The following is a 12,638-nucleotide window of genomic DNA, read 5'->3' as shown; positions in this document are numbered from 1 at the left end:
TGCTGCAGGCCTTTGGCCATGTGTCTGACTGCAGCCATTTTGAGAGGCCCTGGCTTGTTTAGAACAGTCACACCAGGGTTATTTTTTTAATAACTCCAATAAATCTTCGGGGGGGGGGGGGAACATGTGAAATTTTGCGAATCCCTTCACAGCTTAGAGGCTACACATACCTTATTAAAGAAATATAATAGGAGACCCTCCTCAATTGTAGAATGAATTTTAGTTTATAAATCAAATTCATGAACATAATCTTGCCTATCATTTCAGACCTAAAACAGAGTACAATGTAAGTAAAATGAGGCTAGTCTCACAATGTGGAAATAATATTATCCTATGTCAGAATCACATTTCTTATTTTTATATGTGCAACAACACCAACAAATTGAATTTATATAGCACCTTTAATGTAGTAAAACATCCCAAAGCACTTCACAGGGGCATAATTAGACAAAAATTGACACCAAGCCAAAGAGGACATTAGGACAGGTGACCAAAAGCTTGGTCAAAGAGATAAGTTTTAAGCAGGGTCTTAAAGGAGCAGAGAAAGGTAGAGAGATGGAGAGGTTTAGGGAGGGAATTCCAGAGCTTAGGGCCTAGGCACAGCCCTCAATGGTGGAGCAATGAAAATCAAGGATGCGGAAGAGGCCAGAATTGGAGGTGTGCAGAAATCTCGGAGGGATGAAGGGCTGGACGAGGTTACAGAGATAGGGAGGGGTGAGGCCATGGAGGGATTTGAAAACAAGGATGGCCGGAACAGGAGCCAATGTAGGTCACTGAGCACAGGGGTGATGGGTGAATGGGACTTGGTGCAAGTTAGGATACAGGCAGCAGAATTTTGGATGAGCTCAAGTTTATGGAAGGTGTAAGGTGGGAGGCTGACCAGGACAGCACTGGAAGAGTCGAGTCTAGAGGTAACAAAGGCATGGATGAGGGGTTCAACAGCAGATGAGCTGAGGCAGGAGCAGAGACGGGTGATAAAACGGAGGTGGAAGTAGGCGGTCTTAGTGATGGAGACGATATGGGGTCGGAAGCTCAGCTCAGGGTCGAATCGGACGCCAAGGTTGCCAACAGTCTGGTTCAGCCTCAGACAGTTGCCAGGGAGAGGAATAGAGTTGGTTACTAGGGAACGGAATTTGTGTCGTGGACTGAAGACAATGGCTTTGGTCTTCCCAATGTTCAATTAGAGGACATTTCTGCTCATCCAATACTGGATGTCGCACAAGCAGCGTGACAAATCAAAGGCAGTGTAGGGGTCGAGAGAGGTGGTTGTGAGGTAGAGCTGGGTGTTGTCAGTTTACATGTGGGACCAGACATTGTGTTTTCGGATGATGTTGCCGAGGGGTAGCATGTAGAAATAGGAGGGGGCCAAGGATAGATCCTTGGGGAATTCCAAAGGTAACTGTGCGGGAATGGGAAGAGAAGCATTGCAGGAGATTCTCTGGCTAGATTCTCTGGATAGATAAGAATGGAACCAGGCGAGGGCAGTCCCATCGAGCTGGACAACGGAGGAAAGGCATTGGAGGAGGATGGTGTGGTCAACCATGTCAAAAGCTGCAGACAGGTCGAGAAGGATGAGGAGGGATAGTTCGCCACAGTTAAATATACTTTCCAGTGACATTCGAGCTGGTTGATGCACTTACATATTTCACCTGTCATGATTGGTCACGCACTGGTACAGAAATAGAGCAGCTTGACTGCGCTCTACCCTTGCATAAAGGGCAGACAGAGGGGTAGGCGGACTAGACTGGGAGAAAATCAGGACCACCAGGAAAGCTCAGGAAGAGTCTCCCGACAGGCTGTTAAACTAAAGATCAAAGAGGGATATTGAACTGTTGATTGTAAGAAGCCCCGTGACGGACAGACGGTAATGTCACTGCCAGAGCTTCAGATAAGATCCCTGCAACCTTGTGCGCTGTGCCTGGCTGCGTTCTTTTCTTAATAGAGTAAAGTGAAACTGTAAAGTAAGAATTTTATAAAATGCAGATGCAAAAGAAAAACGACGAGGCAGCAAAGGTTTCGGCTTTAGCATTGCGCACAAAAAAAATAAGCAGGGTTGCTTCGATCAAGATATCCTAAACTTATTTCGCTAATATTAGCGAAAACTATCATTTTAAGTCCGACTGGTCAGATCAGCTGGGTATCCACGCACATACACGAAATAAGCACAAAAAAAAGTTTCTCCGGTCTGCTGCATGAGGACTCGGTAAATCCATGCTTATATTTTCACAGTGTACAGGAGGCTGGGTATAACTGCTTGTTTACAAGACACGTACCCAGGGTCAGCGCCAGGCTCCACAGTTGGAGGTCTACTCCAGCTTCTGTTTTCCTACTCATGTTAACACACTCTTGAAACCCAAGCCGGTCACGGGATAACCTAATGAGAGTTGGAAAACATTACAGTTAAAATCTACACCTAAACGTTATTTTTTGTGTGTGCTTATGCTATTTTGTGCATTCATTTATAATATATGCAGCACAAATTATTGGCAGTGTTGAACGGTTATTATCTGTTTGGAACTATTTCATATAAGTTAGCTTCCTGGTGAGTTAAAGCTGAGTAAATGTTTTCATGAACCTTATTTACCCGCGTTCCTTTTACGTAAGACAAACACTGTCATTATCTTCAAACCTGAGGCAAGATAGACTGTACAGTCCCGATAAGTTATTTCATGAAAAACTGCTTGCAAACTTCTTGTTTAGGGAAAAGTTGTGTGTTATTTTTGTCACCACACACAAATGGCATGATGTTTCAGTGTGATTTATGTCATTGCATTGTGTTTGTGCAAATAAATGAAAAAGGTTTCTCAAATACTATATATATATATATATTTATATCTACATATATGTATATATACGTAAATATAAATATATGTAGGTATATTATAGCTTTATATATATAGAAATAAATTTAAATATTATGTAACAGTCAGGCTGAAGTGTGATATCATCAGCACCTACCAATGTATTACTCACCTGCAGAGTTAGAGCCAGGGTTTTCAAAATGGTTGGGAGTTTACTTATGATTTATCTGATATTTTATCTGAATATGTATAAAGGCATAGCACTTGAATGGGAAACAATGTCTCAGGTAAAATTTTTGAAAAATCTGGCCCAGGGACTAGGCATGGCAACTATCAATGAAGCTTCATGATTCCCTACATGTCAACAATCATTGCAGTCCAAAAGAATTCTTGTTGAGAGGCAGTTTGAGACATTTTGATATGGTATGGTGCTATAACATGCAAGTGTAGTATTATTAGATGTGCTTCTGCAAAGAAGGACCAGACCTGCTCACAACTCTCACCCAACAAACACAATAGGTGTCCACTGCATTTAAATGTCTGTCTCAATATTGGGAAGACCCGAAGCCATTGTCTTCAGTCCCCACCACAAACTGTGATCCCTAGCCATTGACTCCATCCCTCTCCCTGGCCACTGTCTGAGGCTGAACCAGGCCACTTGCAATCTTGGCTTCCTACTTGATCCTGAGATGAACTTCCAACCACATTTTCAATCAACGCACAACAAAACCGCCTACTTCCACCTCCGTAACATCGCCTGTCTCTGCCCCTGCCTCAGCTCATCTGCTTTTATTACATCTAGACTTGACTATTTCAATGCTCTCCTGGCTGACCTCCCATCTTCCACCCTCCATAAAATTGAGCTCATCCAAAACTCTGCTGTCCATATCCTAACTCGCACCAAGTCCCATTCACCCATCACCCCTGTGCTCTCTGACCTAAATTGGCTCCTGGTCCGGCAACACCTTGATTTTAAAATTCTCATCCTTGTTTTCAAATCCCTCCATGGCCTCGCCCCTCCCTATCTCTGTAACCTCCTCCAACTCTGCAACACTCCGAGATCTCTGCGCTCGTCCAATTCTGGCCTCTTGCACATCCTCAATTTTAATCGCTCCACCATTGGTGACCATGCCTTCAGCTGCCTAGGCCCTAAGCTCTGGAATTCCCTCCCTAAACTTCTCCACCTCTCTACCTCTCTCTCCTCTTTTAAGACGCTCCTTAAAATATACCTCTTCGACCAAGTTGTCCTAATGTCTCCTTATGTGGCTTGGTTTGATAACACTCCTGTGAAGTGCCTTGGGACATTTTACTATGTTAAAGGTGCTACATAAATGCAAATTGTTATTGTCCCATTTGTTGATCCAAAGACTGTTCGATTGTGCATATCTTGTTTACTGTTTCATACTGCTAATCTGTTTGAGGCACTCACACCTACAAACAAAGGTTCAGGCTTCCCATCCGCTAGTTAATACTCTCAGGTCCAGCAAAAAATATTGCATTTGTTGATTACGTTTTAAGCAAGTACAAGACTGTTGTTACGACCTTTACTTTAATAATTAAGTAGCACAATCATCTAGCTGATAAATACTTGGATGAGTTTCTCACCTCACAATGCCAATATTTTCAAATCCACTATGCAAATTTACAAATACTATGTCTAGAAATAGAGGCAGAAAACACAAAGGGAAATTTTAGGTTGCATTTTTTTGCTTTTAGCAGCACTGTGAGATTACAGGTTCTATGTGTTTCTTCAATTTGCTCTGAATCCCAGAGTATTAAAGAAAATAATATTGGAGAACACAATGGTAATTTTGGTAACCCAGTATTGGCTATGGAAGTCAGAGTTCTCAGAAGTCCTAGCATTTGGCAATATTTCTCCAATATCAATACTGTACAGGAAGGTCTCAATTATTAGGTTGAATTCTTCATTCAGATCCATAGAATCATAGAATGATACAACACAGCAGGAGGCCATTCGGTCCATCATGCCGGTTCTTTGAAAGAACTATCCAATAAATCTCACTTCCCTGCCTTTTGGCCATAGCTCTGCAAATTTTTCCCCTTCAAGTATTTATCCAATTCCCTTTTGAAAGTTATTATTGAATCTGCTTCCATCACCCTTTCAGGCAGTGCATTTCAGATCATTACAACTCGGTGAGTAAAAAAATTTCTCCTCATCTCGCCTCTGGTTCTTTTGTCAATTACCTTAAATCTGTGTCCTCTGGTTACTGACCTATCTGCCACTGGAAACTGTAGGTATCCAGCAGGTATATTTTTTGGCATTCTACCTATGAGCCCACGAGCTCCTTCCTGATGGGTACATTGAAGAATTACATATCATTACATAGTGTCTACAGCTCTGAAACAGGCCATTCAGCCCAACTGGTCTATGCCAGCGTTTATGCTCCATTCGAGCTTCCTCGCACCCCTCTTCATCTAACCCTATCAGACATTCCTTAATAAAGCTTAGAAAGAAAAATGAAACTCTGGTGTTTTACCAAAAATATGGATCTGTCATTAGTTTTCACATTTTAGAATACCTTAGCCTGAAAGCCAAATTGAATTAAAATTTATGTTGCAGCCATTGCAAGAATATCTCCTCAAAAAGAATCTCTTTGAGAACATCCTCTCATTTTCTGTTTCTGTGAAAGGGGTTTGGTAAATCTAGCCCGACTAGTCTCTCTCAGCTCCTCCTTCAAATCTATATCTGGTACTTCACGTGCTAATTTTGAACCCATGAACTGTTGTCAACTTAAAATCCTAAAGGAGGACAGCCGTTCTATTGGCAGTAGTTTTGGATAAATGAGTTCACAGGATTAAGGCACTTGTAATTGAGCATCTACATCTGAGGTGGCTTGAGGACTAAATGATGCTTCAACTTAATCCAAAATCTCTGCTTAAAGTAGTTTGTGAATTTCATTTGTAGCAGGAAATTTATATTTCTTTGTCATATCCATCTCTGCATGATTCAGATCAGGATTCAGGAATGAAAGTTCCACTGTTCAGATACTAAAAGAGCTCTGATGTCTGTCTATCTGTTGAATTAAAAGTCTTGCATCTAGCACATGTCTGTCACATGCTTACACCTGATTGGATCAAGTAACTCTTACCTGTTAAGATAACCATGCTGATTTGCTCAAATACAAGCGGGTAGGAAAATTTGCTAATCACAAACCAGTAGATACGTAGGAAAAACTACCAGTCATGAACCATAAACCCACACAAGACCAATCAATTCACTTGCTCATTATTTTTTTCAAACATGCCAATTAGCATCCAGCAACAGCAGCAAAAAAAACTATTGCTTAAACTATATTTTTTATTTTATTCAATCACCATACCTTTTCTTCAATCAGATGATTATATACAGACAGAAATATAATTTACAATGTAACAAACACATACAAACAAAAAATTTACAAAAAAAATGTTTAACCATATGCATAAACTTGCCCAGATCCTATTGGATACCCATCCATTAAATTTTGTCCCATGAAGCCTACCCTCTTTCAAGGGCTTGCCTCACTCCCAGAATTAGCTCCATCTTCATCTTCACTCCCAAGAGTTCCCAGGCTCCATCCATGAGTGAGTCATCAATACCCCACACTACAGCTTTGTAAATACATGATTGAGCCCTGTATCATCCTGCTCCTTCCAGGCCTAACATGAGTCTGACCCCCATCATTGCCACCCAATAAACTATGACACAGGAGATGTCAAAGTAGAAAGTGAACACAAAGTTCCCCACCATTATATATGTCTTTCAGTGATGTATATTGGGGTCTATTTATACTTACAGGATACTTGAGAGAGAACACATTAAGTTTCCCACAGCAATGTTGATAAAGCTCCCCATGGTAATTTTAACGCAGGTCGGGCCCTACTGTTAATACTGGATTCACTGTCTAACAGGAAACCAGACACCCAACTCTCAAAAAAATAAGTTATCATGGTCAGTCATCATCAATTAAGAGTCTTTTTTTAAAATTTAACTCCACCCGCCTCTAAATTCATAATCACCAAAAATTCCGGCTCCTGTCACTTATGACTGAATTAAACAGACCAGCTGTTTCTTTCAGATAGAAATCATGATTTGTTAGTTCCAAATATTGGTACCATCAGCGTCAGCTTGGCTCAGTGGTAGCACTCTCACCACTGAGTCAGACGGTTGTGGGATCAAGCCGCACTCCAGGACCTGAGAACATAATCTAGGCTGACACTTCAGTTCGGTACTATGGGATTGTTGGAGGTGCTGTCTTTTGGATGAGACGTTAAATTGAGGCTCTGCTTACCTGTTCAGATGGATGTAAAAGATCCCATCTTACTATTCAAAGAGCAGGGAATTGTCCCTCAACCAACAGCATCAAAAGAGATTAGCTGGTCATTTATCTAACTGCTGATTGTGGGACCTAGTGCCCAAATTGGCAGCTCTATTTGCCTACATAACGTGGAGATGCTGGTGATGGACTGGGGTGGACAAATGTAAGGAATCTTACAACACCAGGTTATAGTCCAACAATTTTATTTTAAAATCACAAGCTTTCGGAGACAAAGGGGATAATCCCTTTTACCTGACGAAGGGGATAATCTCCGAAAGCTTGTGATTTTAAAATAAAATTGTTGGACTATAACCTGGTGTTGTAAGATTCCTTACATTTGACTACATAACAACAGTGGCTACACTTAAAAAATAATTTATTGGCTATGAAGTGCTTTGAGACGTCCTGAGGACATGAAAGGCGCTATATAAATCAAGTTCTTTCTTTATAACTTCAAGTTTCCTTTAACTCTTCTAAAGTTTGTAATTTTTGTTATGTGATCAGATATCTGTACTTCTTTGATTACCGCTATTTGTCAAGATTAATGTCAAAAGTATGCTGCCACACTCACTGGGAAGAATTGCAATTAGCTCTGTTAAATGGTGCAGGATGTGTAGTCTCAATAGAATAAGTAACTCTAGTGTCACATATTTCCCACTCTAAAAGGGGCTTCAGAGAAATCGTCAAGGATCAATGTCCTTTTGGAACTGCTGCCAAGAAAAGCAAGTCACGTTGTAACTGAGGTTAATTTTAAACACAAAAACAAAATAAATTTACCCTGAGGATCATGGCAGCCCATGAATTTATATACTGTTACAAAGTGATAAACATAGCAAAATATATTGATCTCATTTCCTCCTAAACATATGATTAATTATGTCACTACAATATGACTTCTTAACTATCCTCTTAGGCTGTATCCTCTCATTGCCCATGTTTTTCAGTAGCAAGATGCTTAGCATTATTAAATGACACATTTGGCAATTGGTGAAGTGAAAAACTGGAGGTGGAGCACTATTCTTAAAGCAATAAAAACAAATAAACCTGATGTTACCATTATGATCCAGTTTGTTATTTTGTTTTCTCCAGCTCACTGCTTCCCAGTTTCCTGGTGCATCAAAACAGCAGATTTTTAAAAAAGTGTTGGCTGCATACTGCCTGTTTTCCAATGTGAATGGAGCAGTAGGCAAATGCTACAATCTCCTTAAATAATGTATACAGAAAGTTAATCGGAGGCAATTTTCCTGGGGTGTTTTTGGACTCAGTGGAAGGCTAGGCTCTTGTGTTTTTCAAATTTTAAATTAAAGTGATGGTGGACCAGGAACTAATGTAGGTCAGCGAACACAGGGATGATGAGTGAACGGGATGGCACGGATTAGGATATGGGCAGCAGAGTTTTAGACAAGCTCAAGTTTATAGAGGGTGGAAGACGGGAGGCCGGGAAGGAGAGCATTGGAATAGTCAAATCTGGAGGTAACAAAAGCATGGATCAAGGTTTCAGCAGCAGATAAGTTGAGGCAGGGGTGAGGATGGGCGATGTTACTGAAGTGAAAGTAGGCAGTCTTTGTGATGGAGAGGATATGGGGTTGGAAGCTCAGGTCAAATAAGTCACTGAGGTTGCGAGTAGTTTGGTTCAGCGTGAGACAGTGGCCAAGAAGGAGGTTAGAATTGGTAGCAATGGAACGGAGTTTGTGATGGGTGCCAAACGCAATGTTTAATTGGAGGAAATTGCGGCTCATCCAGAGCTGGATGTCTGACAATCAGTCTGACAACACAGAGGCAGCAGAGGGGTCAAGCAAGGTGGAGGTGAGGTAAACCTGAGTGTCATCATCATACCTGTGGAACCTGACTTCACATCTTCGGATGATGTCTTCGAGGGGCATCATGTAGATGAGAAATAGGAGGGGCCAAGGATAATGGGTGGCACTGCCAAATTTAGAGCCCCCTAGTTGTCTAGAAGAATACGGGGCAAGATAAAGCAGAAAAAGAAAGCTTATGACTGTCACAGAAAACTAAATACCGCAGAAAGCCTAGAGGAGTATAGAAAGTACAGGGATGACGTAAAAAAGGAAATAAGGAAAGCAAAGAGAGGGCATGAAAAAACATTAGCTGTAAGATTAAAGAAAACCCAAAGATGTTTTATCAGTACATTAAGAACAAGAGGATAGCTAAGGAAAAGGTGGACTGGAAGACTGCATAGTACCATTGTTTAAAAAGGGCACGAGGGAAAGGCCGAACAATTATAGACAAGTCAGTCTTACCTTGGTGTTGGGCAAACTATTAGAATCAATGCTGAGAGATAGGATAAACTGTCACTTGGAAAGGCATGGTTTAATCAGGGATAGTCAGCATGGATTTGTTCAGGGAGGGTCATGCCTTACAAATCTGATTGAATTCTTTGAGGAAGTAACAAGGAGGATTGATGAGGGTAGTGCAGTGGATGTTGTCTACATGGATTTTAGTAAGGCATTTGACAAGGTCCCATATGGCAGACTGGTCAGAAAGATAAAAGCCCATGGGATACAGGGGGAAATGTGGTGAATTGGATCCAAAATTGGCTCAGTAACAGGAAACAAAGGGTAAAAGTCGATGGATGTCTTTGCGAATGGAAATCCATTTCCAGCGGTGTGCCACAGGGCTCAGTGTTGGGTTCCTTGCTGTTTGTGGTATATATTAATGATTTGGTCTTGAATGTAGGGGGCATGATTGGCAAATTTGCAGACGACGCAAAAATTGGCCGTGTAGTTGATAGTGAAGAGGATAGCTGTAGACTCCAAGAAGATATCAATGGGTTGGTGGAGTGGGCGAAAAAGTGGCAAATGGAGTTCAACCCAGAGAAGTGTGAGGTAATGCACTTAGGAAGGGCAAACAGTAAAAGGGAATACGCAGTAAATGATGGAGAGGGGTAGAGGAAGTGAGAGATCTTGGAGTGCATGTGCACAAATGTGCACAAATCCCTAAAGGTGGCAGTACAGATAGATAAGGTTGTGAAGAAGGCATATGGAATGCTCTCTGTTGTTAGCCGAGGTATAGAATACAAAAGCAGGGATGTAATGATGGAACTGTATAAAACACTGGTAAGGCCACAGCTGGAGTATTTTGCGCAGTTTTGGTCACCACATTACAGGAAGGACGTAATTGCTCTGGAGAGAGTGCAAAGAAGATTTACAAGAATGTTGCCAGGGCTTGAAAATTGCAGCTATGAGGAGAGATTGGATAGGCTGGGGTTGTTTTCCTTGGAGCAGAGGAGGCTGAGGGGAGACTTGATTGAGGTGTACAAAATTATGAGGGGCCCAGATAGAGTAGACAGGGAGTATCTGTTTCCCCTAGCGGAGAGTTCAAGAACCAGAGGACATAGATTTAAGCTGATTGGCGGAAGGATTAGAGGGGACATGAGGAAAATCTTTTTTACCCAGAGAGTGGTGGGTGTATGGAATTCGCTGCCCGAGTTGGTGGTAGAGGCAGGGACCCTCAACTCTTTTAAAAAGTACCTGGACCTGCACCTAAAGCGATGTAAGCTGCAGGGCTACGGACCGGGTGCTGGAAGGTGGGATTAGAGGGGGCAGCTGGTTGATCTTCGAGCTGGCGCAGACACGATGGGCCAAATGGCCCCCTTCTGTGCTGTATCTTTTCTATGGTTCTGTGGTTCTATGACAGTAACGGTGTGGGGGTGGGAAGAGAAGCCATTGCAGGAGATTCTCTGGCTGCGACTGGATTGGTAAGAGTAGAACCAGACAAGGCCAGACCCACTCAGCTGAACAATGGAGGAGAGGCGCTGGAGGAGCATGTTGGAGAAGGAGAACAGACAGGGCTGTTGACAAACTACTGTGATTCATATAAATTGTTGTTCTAAGTATTGGCTTTGATACTGAATACATGCTATTGTAACTGAGTGCTGTAGGGCAATAAAAACAAGCAACAAATGCTGTCAGAATTCTAGTCAGCAAGAATGTAAGTCATAAATTCCTTCCTATCATTTTCAGTGTATCTTGATGAATAACAGCGTGTCTCTATTCTCCAGGTGATACACCAAGGGAGGATTTGAATTTAATTCCAAACCTAAAGTGAATTGGTTGTTTCAGATTAATATATGACAATTCAAATTTTGCATAATCCAGATAATTTGGAATTTGCTTGTCTCTTTTAAATTGGCTCTATGTATATGCAGAGAATACAATAGGCCCTGCTGTGCAGATAAACTTTCTCACCATCCAACTACACAAGGTGGATCACGGATAAGACGGTGACAGATTGGGACATGGTAACCGAGGTTTTTAAATATATTAACTATTTCAAGCTGTGGTGCAGCGGGTCCAGGGTCTGATGCTGTGTTTTCCCCGTGGCTGGGTGAAATGTGCGGCTATAGAAGAGATGCGGGTGTCATCGATCCTCGGTGTTGGTTGCCAAAGTGATCAATTGAGCCTAATCTGTATTTAATCCCAGTTCCTTTGGAGGGGGTGGAGGAGATGTGTGCATTCCCTTGTGACCCAGGAAGACTCACATCTGAGGCTTTTACTTTCCCATCCTCACCCCGATCCGATTTCTGGCTGCTAATTAGCACTTAATCTACGTGAAAGTGTAACAATGTTACAGCTCCAGGATTATAAAATGATACCGTGTTAGCGCTCTCTAACTGGACACAACTGGCTAATGTAACATGCCTCAGAGTTTGCAGCTCAGTAAATAGAGTAAACACGCTGTATTAAGCAACCCGGGATAATCACATGGACCCACTAGACAAATTAGATCATGTTGATTTCTCTAGAACCTCCCAGATTTTTTTTTAATAGAACTGCTCATAAATGGCAAGGAATGCAACAATGACAAAAAACTTGGCGATTTCTCCATCCACAGCCCCTTGACGCTGCGGGAGAATGGCGACGGGAGTCCGTTCCACCCGGGATTCGGGATGCACCTTTGGCCAAGAGGAATACAGTCTGTACAGCAGCCTGAGTGAAGATGAACTCGTTCAGATGGCGATCGAACAAAGCCTTGAGATGTCTTCTTCCTCGGGCCAGTCTCCTAGTTCCATAGTCCAGACTCACCCCAGGACCCCGGGTCAGCCCCAGGTAACTCGTCCAGTGGTTCAGAACGCTGTCCAACAGTCATGTACCAAGAACAGGTGGGTGTCTGGACAGAGTGCACGCATGCTTCGGACTGGCAGCCTCAAGGACCAACAAAACCAGCACACACGTACTTCAGACTGAGAGCCCCAGAGACTAGTTAATCCAGCACTCGCCTGCCTCCGGCTAAAGGCCCCAGGGGCCATGTTAGAAGGGGCACGCCTCTTTGGGTCGGCATTCGTAGGGCACCAAATAGACAGGCAGGCGATCGACCAGTCATTGTGTTCTCTGGTCTTTGAATGTGTGTGCGGTCTGTGTGTGTGTGTGTGTGGGGGGGGGGGGGGGGGTGGGGCGGTGGTGTGTGCGGAAGGGTGTGTATGGTGTGTGTGCATGGGTGTGTGTGTGGGGTGGTATGTGTGTGGTGTGTGTGTATATGGGTGTGTATAGGGGAGGTG

General features: G+C 42.6%; 1 protein-coding gene across 1 annotated transcript in view; it reads left to right on the top strand.

The window, feature by feature from the left end:
* The first annotated feature begins 1,718 nt into the window (after positions 1-1,718).
* The window catches only part of asb2a.1 (ankyrin repeat and SOCS box containing 2a, tandem duplicate 1), a 48,741-nt gene continuing 37,821 nt past the window's right edge, over positions 1,719-12,638 (top strand). Inside the window, exons 1-2 of the mRNA XM_067991947.1 lie at positions 1,719-1,864; positions 11,975-12,242. Coding sequence (XP_067848048.1) covers positions 11,995-12,242 — 248 coding nt within the window. The 5' untranslated portion in view covers positions 1,719-1,864; positions 11,975-11,994. The remainder of the gene's footprint in view (positions 1,865-11,974; positions 12,243-12,638) is intronic.

This window comes from Heptranchias perlo, chromosome 10 (genome assembly GCF_035084215.1).
Source record: "Heptranchias perlo isolate sHepPer1 chromosome 10, sHepPer1.hap1, whole genome shotgun sequence".
Taxonomy (NCBI): domain Eukaryota; kingdom Metazoa; phylum Chordata; class Chondrichthyes; order Hexanchiformes; family Hexanchidae; genus Heptranchias; species Heptranchias perlo.
Note: the sequence above shows the minus strand (reverse complement) of the source record. Positions and strands in the feature narration are given on the sequence as shown.